This window comes from Capsicum annuum, chromosome 9 (genome assembly GCF_002878395.1).
Source record: "Capsicum annuum cultivar UCD-10X-F1 chromosome 9, UCD10Xv1.1, whole genome shotgun sequence".
NCBI lineage: Eukaryota > Viridiplantae > Streptophyta > Magnoliopsida > Solanales > Solanaceae > Capsicum > Capsicum annuum.
In genome coordinates this window covers 4,263,652-4,285,971 of record NC_061119.1, presented here as the reverse complement: position 1 = coordinate 4,285,971, position 22,320 = coordinate 4,263,652, and the positions used below count along the sequence as shown (strand labels likewise).

At 36.1% G+C, this 22,320-nt stretch overlaps 1 protein-coding gene across 1 annotated transcript; it reads right to left on the bottom strand.

Moving 5' to 3' along the window:
* Positions 1–702: 702 nt before the first annotated feature.
* On the bottom strand, positions 703–21,925 carry LOC107843135 (E3 ubiquitin-protein ligase RFWD3). Its single transcript, XM_016687320.2, has 14 exons — positions 21,282–21,925; positions 8,741–8,816; positions 8,557–8,646; positions 8,392–8,436; positions 7,467–7,547; positions 6,838–6,895; positions 6,690–6,748; positions 6,133–6,243; positions 5,902–6,038; positions 5,710–5,749; positions 4,673–4,735; positions 4,094–4,287; positions 1,729–2,221; positions 703–1,004 (listed from the first exon to the last, which is right to left on the bottom strand). The coding sequence occupies exons 1-13, from the start codon at positions 21,779–21,781 to the stop codon at positions 1,735–1,737; spliced, it is 1,941 nt and encodes a 646-aa protein (XP_016542806.2). The 5' UTR covers positions 21,782–21,925; the 3' UTR covers positions 703–1,004; positions 1,729–1,734.
* Positions 21,926–22,320: the final 395 nt, after the last annotated feature.

Genomic DNA, 22,320 nt, shown 5'->3' with positions numbered 1-22,320 from the left:
TCTCAAGTTTGGTCCTTGTATGGTGCATAGCCTAACCAGTTTTTTTTGTTTCCCACTTGGCGTTCGGAACTCGCATTACAGTATCGACTAATTCAAATCTTGTATTGCAAGGCTCATTCTAGGGCTGCCCTGATACTCCCAACAAAATTTTCTCCAAACCTAAAGGCTCAAACTCGAGAGCTCTAATTAAAGATAGAACAATTCCACCACTTCACCACAACCAATGCTGGTGGTGTGTTATTGTCATTGATTAATCCCCAAAGAACGCATTAGTTTTGATAGTTAATTTGGGGAGACAAAAGTGACTTTCAATTCAAAAAGAAATTTCTAAATTCTCTGGGACAAGATTGGGTATATAATGGTACGTAAAATACACAAGTGATTACATGTCCAATTGCAATTCTAATATTTATGAAGTTTTAAAAATGCCCTCAGATTATCACCAACTTATACAGATGTCTTGATTAGAAAGGGTAAGAGGTTCACCATAGTGAGCTTTAAGGCAAGATAGAGGTAAGCCGAAGAAGCATTGGGTTGAGGAGACTAGATATGGCATGAACAACTTTAACTTACCGAGGATCAAACCCAAGTCCTTTTGATAGGAAAACAAAAAGTCCCCAAAGGTAGGGTTTTTCACAACGCAAATCTAGAATAATCGCACCAATCGAAACACCAGATTATAAACAAATTAAAACAAATATGTTTCTCCATCTAAAACTAGTTTTTACTCTATGAAACTTGATAAAAAGATTTACCTTTGCAGGTCAAGCTTACCTTAAGTTTTATTACACACACTTAACAGTTGTATAGAACTTTACACTCCTTATTAAATAGCCATTTTTACAACTTGCCTAAGCTCTCTGACCTCAGTTCCCAGTAGGGTCCTAAAGCTACGAAAGAGAAAGACACTATTTCTACAGCATTAGATGCTAAACTATCCAGTCGAAAATTTGGTCACACGAAGCATCCAACATACTGGCGATTTATAGAGTCTTCGAGGCCACCTGCAATAAAATTCAAAATCAAACTGACTAGAGACGAAAACATGATTTAGAAAGTGCCATTGATACTGGAGCTAATTTTTCTGCATAGACAAAAAGCACAATATTGACAACCGGAGAATAGACATTACGACATATTTGTAGGGCAGTAGGGCTGGATCCAGCATGTTGCATGCCGGTTCATGTAAACCAGTAGCTCTTGCTCAAACGCTATACACGTATCTCTATATATAATATTATCACATATTAACTTGAGGTCGTTTAGGAACCTATAAACTTCAAATTCTAGAACCGCTTTTTGTACACAAAACAGGTATCAAACATGCACCTAGGAAACCCTTTTATCGCCAAGAGGCTAAAGATTAGGCAATTAATTCTAGGTTGTTAGTGGGAGGTGGCAGGTATCCCATGGAATTAGTCGAGGTGTGCATAAGCTGGCTCGGACACCGTGGTTATCAAAATAAAAAGAAAATCTAGCATCAAAAAGGCAATTAACTCTAGCATCAAATTGACAAGAGTCTAATCTGGAGTTCCGATAAACTAACTGAAATATATGCAGGCAAAACTTTAATGCGCCAATTCATTTCTCTCAATGTCTGTCTCTCTTCTTTTCCGGCCGTAGAAGGCACAGACATGTCAAGCAGAAAGAACAGAGAGGCATTTTCGGAGAGTAAACATATACATAACTAAAATAATCGACGACGGTAAACAAGCTATGAAAAGTTACCTTTCCTCATTGGAGCTTATGTGTGCAAAGCTGCAACCTATCCTCACTCAAACAACCGAGCAGTCCTGAATTTTGGAGGCGTGCATACCTCACGTCACGAATAGGGCCATTGAGAGATTTAATGCGCTGACACACATTTAAAGATGGCAAATCTTGTAAGACCAGTTCCAGTGTTGCTTCATCACCGGAAGCAAACATGGCATTATTATTTCCTCCATCAATTATAGCAGTTTTCGGAAGTCGGATGCCACTCACTCTGGCACAAGAAGCTCCTAACTTCTGGTATCTGCTACCAACTCTCCTGTAAAGAACATGTGAACCCTCTACTGTTGGCTCCATGGTAGGACCTGGAGTAGGCAATACTTGAGAACCAACCATGTCACCAGAAATCTCCAGTCTAGGACGGAAAGTGGCAACTATGTCATCATTTATATCTCCACAAGCGAGAGATATGCAGATTCCTTGATTCTCCGACTCAGGGATCAAGCACGGCCTTTAGAGAAAAATGAAACTCTATTATCAACATGGAATTCGTAAAACTACAAAAAAATATATCAGAGCTTCAAGATAACTCCTTTAAACAAAGCTTGAAAATCACCAAAACCATAGAGACGATCCAGGCCCCAAAACTCCTTGGAAGAAATTCTGGGCATAGTCAAATATTCAAACAAATCTATCTACTGCAAGGGAATAAGGCAGAACTCCAAGAAAGCACTCCCTTAGATCAGTGTGAAAACTAAACTAAAATCATTATCTACATCTATCATTTAGAAGTTCTTAACACTTCTCATTAGTGGACAATATGGTAGACCTTCACATAAAACAATCTCTCAGACCAGCTTTAAAAGTAAACTGAAAAAAGCATAGTTGACACTAGCATGATTTACATTCATGTAACAGAGTATGGGCATAGCGCATGATGTATGGCCTAACCACACTTCATGAGTTCGAAACTTGCCGCATAAAAAGTGTAGCATTTGAGTGAAGAAGGATACAGTGGGGGCGCTTATTTATCCAACAAGTTCCAACCATCCGTCGACTGGGATCAAAGAAAAATGATCCTTCCTAGCAAATGTTAACGCAACGGAGTAAAGCCTTGTCATGGCTTCAGATTGTGGAAATATCAAGACACCAATTCACGCAGTTTCCACAATAAACCAAATAAGAAATCAATGACCAGGTTAATACCTTGACATTAGACGAGAAGCTTCTTGTTCCAATTAAGAGTATCTTTTAGACCAGACTGACAGAAGGATCGTCATATCATACTAGTAACTTAACTGTTTTAAAACTAACAAATAACTTTTACATTCTCAAAAACTATATAACTCAACAGTCAGGTGGACTATTAGTGAGCAACAATTTGCATTGAAAACAATCACTCATAGTCTCACCACAGTATGTAAGCTATTATTAAAAAAATATAATTAGTACAGTCGGAACCTTCTTAAGAAATACATCTTTCTAGAAAAACTGGAAATATGGCCAACCAAAAGCCTTCAACCATTTCTTTCTTCTATATCATCCACTAGTTTTTCTATTTCAATCTTTTGTATAGGACGAATGAGCACCTAATATATATTCAGAGACCAGAAAATGCAGGCCTTTTTAATACAAGGGGAAGAAACGTTTTGGGATTTGAGGTTTAGGAGGACTTTCAAGACTAGGAGGTTAATGAGTTTCAAAGGTTGCTAGCTCTACTTCATCAGCATTGCAAGCCAGTCGATAGACTCGTCACTCTGAAATGAAAGTTGGGGAGTAATTGGTTTTTCTCTGTCAAGTCCTATGAGAAACTATTGTTGAGGGAGGTGGAGACTTTCCCCGTAGTGATTTTGACGGAGGAAAACCTAAGAAGAAGTAAGGTCACATGCATTAGCTGGTATTACTTATGCAAAGAGATGGGTGAGGAGGTTGATCATCTTCTATTACATTGCAACCTGACCATGAGTCCGTGGTGGGATATGTTTAGCTGGTTTGATATTTCTTGGGTGATGCCTGGAACTGTGAAGGAAATGCTATCTTGTTGGAAAGCCGGAATAAGCAGGAGAAAGTGCAGGGCTTGGAATGTTGATCCTTAAGCTTTAATGTGGATCATTTGGGGAGAGAGAAATAGGAGGGCTTTTGAAGGGGTAGAATTGACTTTTGGCCAGTTGAGGAGTAGCCTCCGGTCCCTTATTATTTTTGGTGCACCCATGTAGTGCCGGGTTGTATAGAACGTTGAGTGACTTTTGTAGAGAACCATGTCGTGTTGTAGGTTCTTTACTTTTTGGTATACTTTGCGGACTTTGGCCTTGTCATTAATGAAATGTTTAACTGAACAGAAAAAAAAGTGAAATTTCGAAAACGTAAACATACTAAAACTCACCTTTCGTCACTGCTAGCAAAGTTCCAGTGGCACAAGCCTACTGAAGATGCAGAAAGAACACTTCTAACTCCAGCACCAAGTGTGGGGTCAGCTGAAAGGGAACACACAGTATGAACAGGATTTCCTGTCAACCCAGTCAGAGATTCCACTGGCCTCATAGTTTGACGTCGATCAAACTGCAAAACCATGCCATTCTACAAACACAAAACTAAACATATTCAGAGAAAAAAGAAGAGAGGTACTAACTAATTTTTTTTGGATAAAGAACAATGGTGTCGCCAGACTGAAAGTAACGAGGGCAAATAAACATTCCCTAAAAACCAACTATGCTTGTCATTTCGGATTCTTTGATGGTCAACTTGGCTAATTTTCCGAGCTATATTAGGTATCTATATTGTTTCATTTTTTGAACATCAAATATTTAGAAACTACATAAAAAGTACTTTAAGTTGTAATTTTCTGTCATGTCAAAATAATGAAAGAATCGATTCAGAATTATTAGTCAACATTTACTATGTTTGACTTGCAAAAATGAAAAGAGGCAACCATTTTCCAACAGTAAGGATTATGTGTTAGGACCTGTAATCCAGCATACATGTAATGCGGATTGTTGACATCCCACGCACATGACCAAGGAGCAGTCTGCATATTCCAAATAGACAAAAAGAAAGCAAAAAGGAAGAATCAATTTAACTTAGGTCAATAGCATTAGAAGTTTAGAACAAAAGTGATACTCTATCCATTAGCAACAAACCCATACTACAGATAAAGTCTATAACGGTCACAAATTGGAAAAAAAGAAATAACTATAGTAACAAACGGATTATTATCAGGAAACACATTACTGAGAGTAAAAAAGTCTAACACGCAGCAATTGAATCTTAACAATCATAGCAGCAGGGCATTTGGGGACATGATAGAAAGACAGTGCTTTTCGCAGCTCAGGAGATACATTTCTTACGTGTAAAGTTGCTTTTTCGAGAGAAAATTATACTTAGGTGTAGTTCTTACCGTGTAAAGTTTTAAAACATGGAATTGTCTTTGATGATTTTTTAAATACCCACAGGCTCTTAAAACTTCTTTCGATCACTTGACAACTTACAGAGATTTAAATACAAGTTAAAACAGCCTTGGACTTGACAAACTTTTAATCCGTCAACTAGACTTGGGAATTATGCAGAAAACATTTCCTATCATTCCAAGTAAACTGCTGGTGCCTCACCAACATCTAGATGACAGGGAGAAAATGCAATGCCGCCGTCCAGACAAATTATGAAGCAGGCAGGAAGGATCTAACTCTGAAAAATCTCAATAGGATAGTAGTACAATCAAATCAACCACAAAGAAAAGAAACTTCAAGAGAAATAAGACTGAACAAAATCAGTTCTTTGCACATAATGCTCTGCTGCAAAAATCCAACTGAGATTTGTGGTCTATGTAGAGGATACTGTAGAGCAAAAGCTAATTGTTATTTTAAAAAATTGCATTTGAGAGCTTATCAACCAAAACAAAATATCTAATACATTATCCAACTCTGTGAGCAATTTTAGCTTTACACAAACTTAACCAGTGTAAGCAGAAAGACAACTACAAAAAAGAAGGCCCAGAATTATTACCGGTAAGTCATATGTCAGAACAGCATGGTTGTTTTCAGCACTGCACACAAAAAAAAAAGAACAAATGAATGATATACTTACCAGGGTTCAGGAGGGAAGCACAAAACGGAAACTAACAAAGAAAACTTCAATCAAGTATATTTTTGCTGTTATCGAGCAATATTTGACAGAAAGTTTAGGGAGGCTATCAACCTAAGAACTGACAACTTCTTCCCTAAGGAAGCCAAGAGTATGACTCTTTCATGAGGAGAAACATGCAAGTCCTTGATAATTTTCATGCTCATAGGAAGCAGAATGTCTTCTCTTTCATGCGGAGGCAACAGACTGATCTGCAAAATGCAAAAGTAGAAAAGGTTGAAACTTGAAACACAAGCAGACAGCAAACCATCGGAGAATTCCAACAAAGCGACCTATGAAATTTACTTTGGTAAGCATATGCTGTCCTCCCATTCCAGAGAGTCTTCTGGCAATTATCAAATTATCGCCATTGCTGTCCACATCAAATAGGCGAGCACCATCAATCTGAAACTCTTTCTACAAGCGGATAAAACATAAGGTTACTAACTCAAATAAACTTCATTCAATGTGGATAAACATATGCTAGTTCATTCCCAGTATGAAACCACTAAGAAAATAAAGGTCATGTTTTAGGCCAATAAGCAGGAAGGGGACTGACCAGCCTGCACTACTTTCTCGGTCTCATAAAGACTATTGACGATTTGATTGCTAAGTGCATGCTAACCAAAGATGAGCATATATCCAGTCCATATTGGTACACAAGTTGCAAAAAAAGTGGAACAACCATGGATAAAGGAGTAATGATTTCTCGGCTGATTCTATCAGGTACACAGATTGCACCAATGTGGAGCAACAATGGATAAAAAAGTAATGATTTCTCGTTGCTACTATAAGAAATCAAACTTTAAGAAAATCCTATAGCTCAATTCTTAAATTTGATAACAGCAGAGGAGATGGCAAACCTGTAAAAGAAGAACATTCGCATATACGCATCTTTCAGATTTAGAGTCGATATTGCGTCCTGCACAACATAGATAAGCTTGATACAATGATACAACATAGACAATCGTATCAATATGCCTATGCAAAGATTTCTCGTCGACTGCTTACCAAAAAAGTGTCCAGATGACCTAGTTTGCATTTCAATTGGCGAGCGCTCGATTTTTCTCTACAAAAGAAAAGATATGCAGTAAGCAATATGCTGCTTTGACAAACAAAAGTTAACAGAGATACCTATACTATTGAACTGAACCTTGTTATCCAAATTTTCTCAAGCCAAAAAGAACTACAGAATAAATCAAAAATCCAAAGAAGAAAGGGCTAAATAATTCAGGAAAGGGAAACATAAATTCAAGAATATTTCTTAAAAAGCCAAACCAAGTACTGGTTTAACCAAAAAGGCATTGAAAAATGATATATTCTGAAGAATGTTTAAGGGGAATGCTGGCAGGAAAGAGAGGGCCATAATATGTTATAAAGAAAATGCACCAAAGTCAATCTGGTCCTCCAGGAAGGATGTGTGCAACTAATTTAACAAAGGGAAAACTGGAACAGGAATATAACATTGAAATTTTCAAAAAAGGGAAAGCATAGAGCAAAATATGAATGAAGTAGGCAAAATCAGCTAGTTCTGCAAACCCTCGATAAAAGTTTAAGCAAAATTTACAGTGGCTGTTTTGGTAGTAACCATCCTCCAACATACCAGAAAACATTTAAAAGATAGCACACAGAGAGAATACCTCTTTGAGGTGCTCCACTTGCTGATGCAACTCAGCTTCTCTCCTCCTCCACTCAATTTCTTTCTTACACCAATCAGTGCACTGCACATATTCAATGTCGTCTTATAATCACAATGAGAATATGTAAAGAAAAATGTAATTTAGCCCCTCCAGAGAGGTGTGAGAAAATTGTCTTCAAATGTCAGTTAAAGCAGAAGTATAATTGCTGCACCTAACCCAGGATGAATTTGCTACCTGACCAAGCATAAGGTGGCTTGAATACCCTTAAAGAGAGAATATTAAAAGTAAACAGTTTTGGCTTTACATAGTGAAGAAGGTACAAGGCAGAGTAAGGAAGGGAAGAGAAAGAGCAACAATAGCTTTTGGTTTTCTTCTCCAATTCAAGGCATTTTATTCTTTACCTTTTGGTACAGCTGAAATATTATGAGGGAAGGAATTATGTTTATTGTACATATTTCTGTTTAATTTAGATGATTGCAAAGCTAATGCAACCTCTTCACTGATATTCATCTTTCTCCTTGTGTCCAACTAGGAAACTAAGAGGAATCGTCCTTACCTATAGGCTAGAGCAACTATATAAGCGGTTTCCACAAACATACGCCAACATTTTAAAATCTAGACAGACTTTGTCCGTTTGAAAACTAACAAATATCTTTAACTGTGTTATTCCTTCCTAAGTTGACCAAGAGAAAACCCCAGCCTAAGACACAAAAAGATAACCATCATTCCATCGTCCTATTGTTTTCTTTTTCCTTTTTCAAAGGGGTGGGTGGGTTAGGTCAGTCTGATACGTTTTCCTCAAGGAGTGTGTTGACTACATGGAAAACCTTGAAGGTCTCCCCAGTGAATAATCATTTAGATGTTAAACCTGAGTTCTATCAGCAAATTGCACTGACTAAATCTAAAACCTTCATTTTTTCCTTACCTCTTTTTCAAGAGAAAAACATCTAGCTTCAAGAGACCGAATTTTCTGCAAAAGAGGAAGGCGTTTAATCACTATCTCATGGAGCAACCTTTAAGATATAAGTGTCAAATTAAAACCTTTTGAAGCTCTTTCTTTTTCTTTTTCTTTTTTTTTTTGACAATTTACCTTTTGAAGCTTTTCATCAACAGCATGAAGTTGAGAAGCATAAAGTACTCGGATACCCTTCAGTGTGCATTTCTTATTACATTGAGGGCACTATAAAAGAACAAGCGAAAAAATGTGAGGGATGAACTGAAAAAGGATCTTCAAATATTGTATATAACAAGGACCAAATTATTATAACAAATACCTTTGCTGAACTTCCTTTTTGTAGCAACCACTTTTTGATACACGACAGACCATATAGATGCCCACAAGGAAGACAGCTGCAAACGATTAAGAGACGGAGTACAATGTTAAGTATAAAACTTGAAAATTATATGTTCAGTTATCAGTTGTATATCTATAAATCAATCAGCTAAACCTCAACTTCAGGAGTTTGGTTGACTGTATGAATTGTCAATGTACAACTTCACTTGGGTCAATGTCAATCCATTTAAATAAGTGATGTTTTGCGTCAAATCAGGAACTCTCTAAAACTAGAGATTCTGTAAATACCAAACTTACCCCTTCAGTAACATGCAAGTCTCTAACCTTAATTTCAATTAGTTGATATTACGTATATGAGTCTTTTAATAACATTGTATTATGTTCTTAGCTAATACATTGTATCATATGGTTAGCTAAGTCCACGTCGATTAACAGAGATGACAAGACTTTAGTAACAACTGCTCTCCATGTATTTTAGGTCTACTTCACCTCCTCCTAACACCTTAAATCAGTATATTAACGCACCTACTAACAGGTGCATTTCTAATACGGTTCTTCGGTAAGCGCCTGATTAATCTATTTTTTCTGCTTTAGAAATGGACTATTTTTTAAAAAATTAAAATGGGCAATTCTAAACAACAACAGCATGACCCTACTAGTTCTAAGAGTTTCATCAGACGGGTACCTGCCTCTGCTAGGAGACTACCATTGAATGGATTGGAAAGGGATCATGTTCAGAAATGGCGCACGACCAAAAGCTAAGTTTGTTATGTGGCTGCACATACATGGTGAATGAGAACTGCAGATAGGTTGCTTCAATGGGGAATGGCTGTTGAACCAAAATTTTATCTATGCCAAACACAATGAAACCAAGGAAAATCTCTGTCTTATGTGACTACACTAGGAGGTTATGGGGCAAAATACTACCACGGATGGAAGGACCACCTCTTGCTGCCGGGACACTTGGAACAATATATGACATGGGCTAAGCAAACTGCAAAAGGGAAAACACAATCTGCCAGGATTTTTAGGCTGGTATTTGCTGAAGTTGTCCATTCTGTATGGATAGAACGTAATACAAGGGTATTTGAGGGGAAGAGAAGACCATAGGAGCTTCTGGCTAAGGAGATTGCATATGTCTCATGTGTTCGGGCCTCTCCGGGAATTAGAAATATATGCAAAGCTTTATTTTCTAGTTAGGTTATGTGTCTGTCATGACTCTTGCGTTGTTTGTTTTAGATAGCTAGCTGTGGTAGCTAAGCTATGGTGATGTAATGACTCAATTTGGTGATTAAAACAACATGGATGGTTACCCAAAAAAAAAAAAAAAACAAGTACCCGGTGTTAAAATAGGTTGTTTTTATGTTTTTTAGTTCAAAAAGGACTATTTTAATTTTCAGAGCTCTAAATATACGAGATCGTATATGAGTAGTTTTTAAAAACTCGTAAGCTACTAACCCTATAATTATATAAGTAATCTATAGTAAAGGCGTGATCGTTTGTTTCAAAGTGTAAACTTGCTTGAAAGTTTTTCTGTAAGTTGTTGGATTGACTCATTAAGTTGATTTTATGTGTTACATGAGCCGAGCATTTTCCAAAACAGCCTGGGTAAGGTCTCGGTACACTCTACCCTCCTCAACCCCCACTTGCGAGATTACACTGCTATATTATTGTCATTGTATTGATATGAGAAAAACTGCAACTTATAATAACTATCCTATAATTCTTGAAAATCTAAGTTTTCATTTTAAAACATTCCATTACTATAATCCAATTTAGCTCTAAAATTAGTCAAATTGACTCTCAGGAAGCAAAGGGCGACAATAATTCAATTTGGCTATGAAATTAGTCAAATTGACTCTCAAAAACACTAGGTGTTAATAATTCAATATAGCTCTGACATTAGTCAAACTGACCCTCGTGAAACAACGACAATTATTCAATTTAGTTTTAAAATTAGTCAAATTAACTCTCGAGAAACTAAGAGTGCCAATAATTCAATTTAGCTCTAAAATTAGTCAAATTGACTCTCAAAAAACAAAGGGCGACAATAATTCACTTTAGCTCTAAGAATCCTCAAATTAACTCTCGAGAAACAAAGCACAACAGTAATTGAATTTAGCTTTGAAATTAGTCAAATTGACACTCGAGATACAAAGGGTGATCAAGCCAATTTAGCTCTGAAACTTGTCAAATCAACTCTCGAGAAACAAAGGGTGTTATAATTTAATTTAGCTCTAAAATTAGTCAAATTGACTCTCGAAAAACAAAAGGCGACAATAATCCAATTTAGCTTTGAAATTCATCAAACTGACTCTCGAGAACAAAGGGTGACAGCAATTTAGCTCCAAAATTAGTCAAACTGAGTCTCAAGAAACAACATGCAACAATAATCCAATATAGCTCCAAATTTTGACTCTCGAGAAACATCAGGCAACAATAATCCAATATAGCTCTGAAATTAGTCAAATTGATTCTCGAGAAACAAAGGACGACAATAATTCAATTTAGCTCCAAAGTTAATCAAATTGAGTCTCGATAAACAACAGGCAACAATAATCCAATATAGCTCCAAAATTAGTCAAATTGACTCTCAAGAAACAATGGGCAACAATAATCCAATATAGCTCCAAGCTTAGTCAAATTGACTCTCAAGAACAACAACAACGATAACATACCCGATGTATTCCCACAACATAGGGTCTGGGGAGGGTAAAGTGTATCAGTCTATCTCACTACTTCAAACGAAGTAGAGATACTGTTTTCAATAGACCCCTTGCTCAGGACAATAACAACAATAGAAAAGATAGAAACAACAAACAAAATGAGATAACATACCAATAGATAATAAAAGAAACAACCTACAAAGTAATTCTACACACAATCTATCAGAAAATCACAAATATCACCAAAACACCATGAACAAGGAACTACGAGACACACACATAACACTCCAACTACACACAAAAATACAAACAAAGCACTCATTCATACTAGAAAGGACACATTCCTACCCACTAACTCTCTACCCTAATCCGCATCCTTCACACCTTTTTATCTAGGGTCATATCCTCAGTAAGTTATAACTGCTCCATGTCATGTCTAATCACCTCCCACTAATATTTCTTCAACCTACCTCTACCCCTTTGAAGCCATCCATAGCCAACTTCTCGCACCTCCGCACTAGGGCATCCATACACCTCTTCCTCACATGCCCGAACCATCTCAATCGCATTTCCCACATCTTGTCTTCCACTGAAGCCACTCCAACCTTCTCCCTAATACTTTCATTCCTAACCCTACTCTCCTAATAAGTCCACACATCTATCGCAACATCCTCATCTTCGTCACTTTCAACTTTTGGATGTGGGAAGTCTTGACTGGCCAACACTCTGCTCCATACAACACAATCAATCGAACTGCCACTCTGAAACTCTCAAGAAACAACAGGCAACAATGATCCAATTTAGCTCTAAAATAGAAAAACTTACTCTACAAAAACAAAGGGTAACAATAATTCAATTTACCTCCAAAATTAGTCACATTAACTCTCGAGAAATAAAGAAAAACAGTTATTTTGGAACAGAGTGAGTAGATAATAAATCTATATTGAAGTACAAAGAACTGAAATTACTAAATTACCAGATTTGATGGTCACCGTCATTACTCCAAGTTTCCAAGCAAATAGAACAAAACAAACCATCAATTTTACTTCGATTCCACTCCTCTTCATCAACTCCATCGCCTCTTTCCTTATCAACATCCTGCAACGCCTTTCCACCGCCTTTAGAACTCTTCGTAACATCTCCACTTTCCACAACAGAATTATCCAAATTCTCAGTATTAGTAACCCGTAAATAACCTCGATCTCCATATAAAACCCTACGTAACGTCATCCTTCCAGCATCCTCCTCTTCCTCCTCCTCCTCCTCATCCTCATCCTCATCCTCATCCTCATCCTCATCCTCCTCCTCCTCCTCCTCCTCCTCCTCCTCCTCCTCCACCTCCTCCTCGTTGTCACCTCTGACAAGTGCCATTACTGCCCTCTCGTCACCATGAGCGGCGGCATATAGATGAAAGAAGATCAGGTAATCGGGATCTATATCGTCACCGTCATCCGCCATTGCTACCGATTAAATTATGCTCTCTCCTTTCTTTCCCTAATTTTTATAAATAAAAGTGAATATGCCGCTGAAAAAGGGGAGGGAATACGACAAATTTGTAATATAGTGTGGATTGTTGAAATACATGTGATGATGTCGTTAAAGTTGAGAGGAAAATTGTAACGCCTTTTAACTTTTAGCCAATATTGTCCCTTAAGGAGGATTTCACTTGGTCCTTTGGGTATAGCTTGCTACGTGCTATAAGGTGGAGTACCTCATTGTTAAGTATACCATATTTAATTGATGGTATAAATTTATATCAAATTTGGGATATTCCATCTTGTGATTCTTATTTCATCCAATATGAGATTATTTTATACCACCTCCCATATGGTATAAATTAGTTCAGGAATTATAATCTCTGGATAATTTAGTCTGCATACCAAATGAAGTACTCCTTCCCTTCCTTTTTAGTTGTCATATTCACTCTTCGAGAGTCAATTGACTAATTTTTAAAACTAAATCAAATTAGATTAATTTAATTTTTTAAAATTGAAATTTAGATATTTTAAAACTATGCAAAAAGTACTATAAGTTATGATTTTTCTCATTTAAATATGATGAAAAAATATATTTTTAAAATGTTGGTTAAAGTTCATATAATTTGACTTCATACAATTTGGCTCTTAAAAAGGGAACTATGACAATTAAAAGGAAACGGAGGAAATTTAATTATGAGTATTATTCGTCCTCTAAATTTAGTAAAGTGAAGCAAATTTTATTTGATTACCAGAATGGACTTACAAATTAGGCATAATATATAAACACATCATTTAACTTGCCTCAACTAGCATTTATGCCCTTTTAACTTAGAGTGCGTACAAGTAGACAATTGCAAATGACTAAGAGGCGGAGTACAATGGAAGTATTAAGTAATAGAACGAAAATTATATGTACAGCTATCAGTTGTATATCTATAAATCAATTAGCTAAACCTCAACTTCATTAGCAAGGCGGAAGACCCAGTATTTGTCCAGGGGAGGCAGATTAACTCTCATTAACTCAGTCCTTGATTCTCTCCCAACATACATGATGTCTATTTTTCCAATTCCTACAGGGGTTATCAACAAACTAGACAAGATAAGGAGGAAGTTTCTTTGGCAAGGGAACAATGAAAGGAAGGGATACAACTTGGTCAAATGGGAGGCAGTGATTGTAGGGAAAAGATTGGGAGGATTAGGAATCAAGAATCTGAAATTTCAGAGCAAGGCCCTAAGATATGGAAGTACTATAATGACGATCAATCTTTATGGAGGAATGTCATTAATGCTAAATATGAAGAGGAAGACAAACTGGATGACAAAGGAAATCACCACACCATATGGAGTTAGTTTGTGGAGATCTATTAGAGCTTTATGGAGTGAATTCAAGACTTAACACAAAGATCAAAGTGGCAAATGGAGGCAAAACTAATTTTTGGAAAGATGAGTGGCATGAGGCAGGAAGACTAGAAATTCGGCTTTCAGGCATCTATGCATTAGTCTCTCACCATCAAAAGACAATCGCAAACTTATGGACAAACCAAGGATGGACTTTCAACTTTAGAAGACAGTTGAACGACTGGGAAATTCAAAGAGTTGCGGACTTCTTCAACACAATTGACCAATTTAATGATTTAGAAATAGATCGAGATACTCTATGGTGGAAAGGTAGCATGAAGGGCCAGTTTAAGGTGAGTAATGTTTATAGCTGGATGAACCAAACCCTCAGTGTATAAGAAACTGACCTTGGAAAAGCAAAGTGTCACACAAAGTAGCATGCTTTGTCTGGCTAAAGAAGTTGCTCTCACTCAAGATAATTTGATAAAGAAAGGGATACCTTTGTGTCCTAGATGTTTTATTTGTGGGGAAAATGCGGAAACAGTTAACCATCTTTCTCTTCCTTGCAAAATCACTGGACAACTGTTATCAATTCAGAATGGACTATTTTCAAGTTTGATCATTGTACTTACAGTTATCAAAACATCCTCCATAGTTGTCCAGTGATTTTGCAATGATCAAACTTGAAAAGACGATGGAGGATGTTTTGATAACTTTAAGTACAATGATCTTTTTCAATTCAGAATGGACTATTTTTATTTTCACAGCTCTAAAAAATGAGATCATATATGATTAGTAGTAGTGGTAGTAGCAGAATGATAATGAGTTATACTAAGCTAGAAGACTGAAACTCGACATTACTATTATTAACTGTAATATGCAAAGGTTAGCTATGTATACATCTTATAATAGAGCCAACATCTTCAAAATTGGCATGGTTCCAAATGGAAGAGAACAGACACTACGGATTCATATAGTTGATCCAACCAATGAGGTAGTTCGTTAAGGTTGTATGCTACTTACTTCATCATAATTAGTACCCTAGGTCCAAAATACAGGATACTTTTTGCTTATCGAGATTCATACTACATGAACTTTGACCAACATTTTAAGGCCTATTTTTTTCAACATATTCATATGAGAAAAGTTATTATTAGACATGTTTTCTTCAGCGCCTTACTTCCTCTTTCTGTAAATATTTTGAATTGCTTCACTTGAGCCGAGAATCTTTCGAGAACAGCCTCTCTACCTCCACGAGGTACGGTAAGTTTTGCATACACTCTACCCTCCTCAAACCCTACTTGTGAGATTACACTAGTATGTTATTGTTGTTATATTGATATGAGAAATATTGCAACTTATTGTACCTCTCCTTTAGTTTTCAAACATCTAAATTTTCGTTTTAGAACATTCAATTACGATACTCCAATTTAGCTCTGAAATTAGTCAAATTGATTCTCTAGAAACATTGCTTTTCCTTGAGCCAGGAGTCTATATGAAACGTCTCTACCTCTGCGGTAGAGATAAGGTCAGTGTACACTCAACCCTCCCCAGACCCCACTTTGTGGGACTACAGTAGATATGTTGTTGTTGTTAAGTCTCTAGAAACATTTTCAACTTATAGTACCTCTTCTAAACTTTCAAATATCTAAATGTTCATTTTAGAACATCTTATTACTATAATCCAATTTAGCTTTGAAATTAATCAAAAATTGACACTCCAGAAACAAAGGGCAACAATAATCCAATTTAGCTCTGGAATTAGTCAAAATGACTATTGAGAAACAAAGGCCGACAAATATTTCAATTTAGCTAACATTAGTCAAATTGACTCTCGAGAAACAAAGGGTGAGAAAATTCAATTTAGCTATAAGACTAATCAAATTGACTCTCGAGAAACAAACAACAACATACCCAGTATATTCCCACTAAGTGGGGTCTGGGGAGGATAAGTATACACCATCCATACCACTACATCAAATGTGAGGTAGAGAGGCTATTTCCGATAGACCCCCGGCTTCAACTCTCGAGAAACAAAGGGTAACAATAATCCAATTTAGCTCTAAAATTAATTGAACTGAATCTCGAGAAACATAGGGCGATAATAATTCAATTTATCTCTAAAAATAGGCAAATTAACTCTAGAGAAACAAAGGGTGACAACAATCCAATTTAGCTCTGGAATTAGTCAAATTAACCATTGAGAAACAAAGAGCGACAATAGTCCAACTTAGCTCTAAAATTAGTCAAATTAACTCTTGAGAAACAAAGGATGAAAAAATTCAATTTAGCTATGAGATTAGTCAAATTGACTCTCGAGAAACAAAGGACTATAATAACAATTTAGCTTTGAGATTAGTCAAACAGACTCTCGAGAAACTAAAGGCGACAATAATTTAATTTAGCACAGAAATCAGTCAAATCGACGCTCGAGAAACAAAGTGTGACAATAATCCAGTTGACTATCAATAAACAGAGAGTGACCATGATCCAATTTAGCTCTAAAACTCGTAAAAGGGCAACAGCAATTCAATTTAGCTTAGAAATTACTCAAACTAAACCTCGAGAAACAAAGCATAACAACTATTTTGGGACAGATGGAGTAGAAAATTACTAAATTACCATATTTGATGGTCATTCTCATTAGTCCAAGCTTCCATGCAAATAGAACAAAACAAACCATCAATTTCACTTGGATTCCATTCCTTTCCTCCTTCACTCCCACCATCTTCTTCCTTATCAACATCTCTCACTGCCTTTCCACCGCCTTTAAAACTCCTCCTCGTAGCAACATCTCCACTTTCCACAACATTATTATCCAAATTCTCAGCATTAATAGCCCGTGCATAACCTCGATCTCCATATAAAACCCTACGTAACGTCGTCCTTCCCGTATCCATATCCTCCTCCTCCACCTCCTCCTCTTCATCCTCGTCCTCTTCCTCGTCCTCTTCTTCTTCCTCCTCCTCCTCCTCCTCTTCATCCTCATCTTCCTCTTCCTCTTCCTCTTCCTCGTCCTCGTCCTCGTCCTCCTCCTCTTCCTCCTCCTCCTCCTCCTCCTCCTCGAATACTGAGAATATTGGTTCGTCTTCTAACCAAAAGATGTCGTTGCCAGGAAATTCAATAGGTGCATTCTCATTGACATCAGCGGCAGCGGTGTTTGAATAGAGGAGAAACTGGTAATCGGGATCTATATCATCATTGTTGCGGTCCATTGCTGCCGGTTAAATTATTATGCTCTCTCCTTTTTTCCCCAATTTTTTTGTGAATGAAAGTGAATTTGCCGCTGAAAAAATAGGAAGGAACACGCTAAATTTAGTAATATATCGCGGATTGTTGAAATACATGTGATGATGCCATTAAAGTTTAAGAGGCAAACTGTAACGCCTTTCAACTTTTAGCCAATATTGTCCCTTATGAAGGATTTAACTTTGATCCTTCGGGTATCGTTTGGTGCGCGGTAATAAGGTGGGATATCCTATGGTTAAGTTTTGTATTAAACTTATACCATGTTTAGCCGATGGTATAAATTTATACCAACTTTGGGATATTCCATCTTATGATACTTATTCTATTCAATATGGTATTATTTTATACCACCTCCCATATGGTATAAATTAGTCCACGAATTATAATCTTAGGATAATTTAGTCTACGTACCAAGAGAAGTCTCCCTCAATTCATTTTTGGATGTCACGTTTCACTCTTCGACAATCAAATTGACTGGTTTTAAAAGTTAAATTAGATTACATTAATTCAATGATTTAAAATTCGATATTCAAAAACTAAACAAACAGTGCTATGAATTGCAATTTTTCTCATATTAATATGATGAAAACTACATTCTTAAAACGTTGGCCAAAGTTCATAAGTAAACTATAACAATAAAAAAAGGAAGGGATGGAGTATAATTTTTTAGTATTGTTGGACCTCTAAATTTAGTAAAGTGAAGTAATTTTTTTTCGACTAACGAAATGGATGGACGTAAAAATCAGGCAAAATACATAAACATGTCATATAATTTGACTTTAACTAACATTACGGCTTTTAACTTTGGGTATGCAAAAGTATGCATTTAAACTTATATAAAGTTGAACAAATAGACAATGTGTCCGACGTGGCGTCTCACGAGAATTCCCATGTAGGGGGCGTGTGTCTTTATTTGTTCAACTTTATACAAGTTTAAATGTCTATTTGTGCATGCCCAAAATTGTCAATTAATGGACATTTTATGTATATGCCTAAAAATTAATTGTAATTATCAAGGATAATATTAAAACTATGGCAAAAATCGATCTGACTTTTGAATGGAATCAAAAGATGGACCAGAGGATGACTTTCGGACCAAATTTTTTATGAAATCTTTACTCTTCTATATGAATTTGTGAGCGGGTTTTTTATTTCCTTTTATGTTTTCTATCCAATTTTTTTAGCCGTTTTAGGGTCCCAACTAATCTAGACTACTCTCTTACATAAAGAACGAAATTCCATGTGTTTGAATGCTAGCTAGAACGATGCAAGAGCGTATTCTTTTATCTAAGCTTCTTCCTCATGCATTAGTTATCTCAATCATAGATGGTTTAATATGTCTGGTGATACAATATGATTGAGAACTATGACGCAGCTATCACATGACCACCAAAGATTGTGGTGGGTAATAGGTATCCCTTTACCCTTAACCAAAGGTCACCAGTTTGAATCCTGACGTTAACTATAGTAGGAAGCACTTCACCCTCAAAGTGGGACCATTCGTGGAATAGAAGCATCCAAAAAAGACTCTTAACAATTAATGATCCCGCAATACCGCCTTACAAAGTTAAGCTCTAAAATTAATCAAACTGACTCTCGAGAAACGAGGGCTACAATCATCCAATTTAGCTCTAAATTAGTCAAATTGCCTCTTGAGAAACAAAAGGTGATAACAATTCAATTTAGCTCTGAAATTAGTCAAATATAATCCAATTTAGCTCTAAAATTAGTCAAACTAACTCGCAACAAACAAAGGGCAGCAATGATCCAATACAGCTCCAAAATTAGTCAAATTGATTCTCGAGAAACAAACAACAAAAATAAACCAACTTAGCTCTAAAATTTATTAAATTAACTCTCAAGAAGCAAAGGATAACAACCATTTTTGAACTAAGTTAGTACAAAATAACTCTAGATTGAAGTACAAAGAAGTAAATTTAAAAAAGACTACCATATTATGGTTATTGTCATTGTACAAGCTTTCATGCACATAGAACAAAACAATCCATCAATTTCACGTCTCTTCCACTCCTCTCTATCACCTCAACCTCCTTCTTCCTTCTCAACATTCTTCCACGCTTCACCACCTTTACAACTCTTCCTCATAGGAGCAGCATCTCCACTTTCCACAATAGAATTTTCTGCATTATTAGCCCGTCCATAATCTTGATGTCCGTATAAAACCCTACGTAAAATCGTCCTTCCATTATCCTCCTCCTCTTCATCCTCCTCGTCTTTTTCTTCGTCTTCAATTTCTTCTTCTTCCTCTTCGTCTTCTTCGTATATGATGTCATCACTGACTAGTTCAATAAGTGCACTCACGTCTTCGTAAAATGAAATAAGGTTTTTTATTCCTTTTATGCTTTCTAACCAATTTTGTTAGCCGTTTTAGGGCCCTAGCTAATCCGGACTATTCTCTTACATTGAATGATAGCTAGAAAGATGCAAGAACATACTCTTTTATCTAAGCTTTTTCCCATGCATTAGCTATCTCATTATAGATGGTTTAATATGTCTGGTGACACAATATCATTGAGAACTATGATGCAACTATCACATGACCACCAAAGATTGTGGTGGGTGATAGGTATCCTTTTACCCTTAACCAAAGGTCTTGAATTTGAATCCTGAAGTTAACTGTAGTAGGAAGCGCGTCCCCTCAAAGTGAGACTTCATTAGTAGAATAGAAGCATCCAAAAAGGACTCTTTATAACAATTAATGATCCAGCAATACCATCTTGAAAAGTTAAGCTCTAAAATTAATCAAACCGACTCTCAAGAAACAAAGGGCAGCAAATCATCCAATTTAGCTCTAAAATTAGACAATTTAGCTCTGAAATTAGTCAAATTGACTCTCGAGAAACAAAGGGTCACTATAATCCAATTTAGCTCTAAAATTAGTCAAACTTACTCTCAACAAACAAAGAGCAACAATTATTCAATTTAGCTCTAAAATTAGTCAAATTGACTCTCGAGAAACAACCGGCAACAATCATCCAATATAGCTCTAAAACTGAACAAATTAAATCTCGAGAAACAACCAGCAACAATCATCCAATTTAGCTCTAAAACTAATCAAATTAACTCTCGAGAAACAACCAGCGACAATCATCCAATATAGCTCTAAAACTAATCAAATAACTCTCAAGAAACACCCGGCAATAATCATCCAATATAGCTCTAAAACTAATCAAATTATAGAGAAACAACCGGCAACAATCATCCAATATAGCTCTAAAACTAATCAAATTAACTCTCGAGAAACAACCGGCAACAATCATCCAATATAGCACTAAAACTAATCAAATTAACTCTCGAGAAACAACCGGCAATAATCATCCAATATAGCTCTAAAACTACTCAAATTACCAAACAACCGGCAATAATCACCCAATATAGCTCTAAAACTAATCAAATTAGCTCTCAAGAAACAACCGGCAATAATCATCCAATATAGCTCTAAAACTAATCAAATTAACAAACAACCGGCAATAATCACCCAATATAGCTCTAAAACTAATCAAACTAACAAACAACCGGCAACAACCATCCAATATAGCTCTAAAACTAATCAAATTGACTCTCGAGAAACAACTGGCAACAATCATCCAATATAGCTCTAAAACTAATCAAATTGACTCTCGAGAAACAACCGGCAACAATCATCCAATATAGCTCTAAAACTAATCAAATTAACTCTCGAGAAACAAAGCATAACAACTATTTTCACACAGAAAAAGTACAAAATAACTCTAAATTGAAGTACAAAGAATTAAATTTACTAAATTACCAGATTTGATGATCACCATCATTAGTCCAAGCTTCCATGCATATAGTACAAAACAATCCATCAATTTCACTTCTATTCCACTCCTCTCCTTCATCACCTCCACCTCCTCCTTCCTTCTCACCACCTCGAAATGCCTCCTCTTCACCGCCTTTACCATTCCTCATCGTAGCAATAACAACATCTCCACTTTCCACAACAGAATTCTCAGAATTCTCCAAATTAACAGAATTATTATTAATACTACTTACATGATCTCGATGTCCGTATAAAACCCTACGTAACGTCGTCCTTCCACTAACCTCCTCCTCTTCCTCTTCATCATCATCCTCATCTTCGCCATCATCAGGTTCGTACTCTTCGTCTTCCTCTTCGTCGCCTGCCTCTTCCTGTAAAAATTGGATAAAGGAACTTATACCGCCGCCGGTAGCGGCGTTGGCGAATTGATGGAGGAATCTCTGGTAATCGGGATCGTCGGTTTCGTCACTGCCGTCGCCGGACATTGCCGCCGGTTAAATTATCTATGCAATCTCCTTTTTTTTTTTTTTTTGCCCCAATATTTGTTTGTGAATAAAAGTGAATTTGCCGCTGAAACAAAACGGGAGGGAATACGATGATAAATTTTAATATATAGTGTTGAAAACAAAATACGTGTGATGTCATTTAAGTAGGTATCTTAAGTTTTACTAAAAATAAATGTAATTGTGATCACTTACTAAATCATAATAAATTTAATTAATTTTTTTCTTATTTTATTTTTATAATTAATACTCCTATATGTTAGATATAAATAATTACAATTTCAATATTTATTTCTATGTCTAATAAATATAAATAACGAGTATAAAATAATAAAATTCATCATTCAATTATAATTTTTTAATTATCGTATAAAATAAAATGTGCCTAAGTAAAATGAGGGGGAGGAAATATATTATTTTTGCATAATTCAATATTCATTTATTATTTTCTAAGTTTCGAAAATAATAACTTGTTTTGAGTTATTCATCTATTAGAGTTATGTCAAATATATCAAAATGTT

Excerpts from the sequence above, each read along its gene's own strand:
- LOC107843135 (XM_016687320.2), bottom strand. The coding sequence starts at position 21,781 with ATGTCCGGCGACGGCAGTGACGAAACCGACGATCCCGATTACCAGAGA. Across the intron at positions 8,437-8,556 it reads TTGATGAAAAGCTTCAAAAG|AAAATTCGGTCTCTTGAAGC; the intron begins GTAAATTGTCAA and ends CCTCTTTTGCAG. Across the intron at positions 7,548-8,391 it reads GTTTTTCTCTTGAAAAAGAG|TGCACTGATTGGTGTAAGAA; the intron begins GTAAGGAAAAAA and ends GAATATGTGCAG.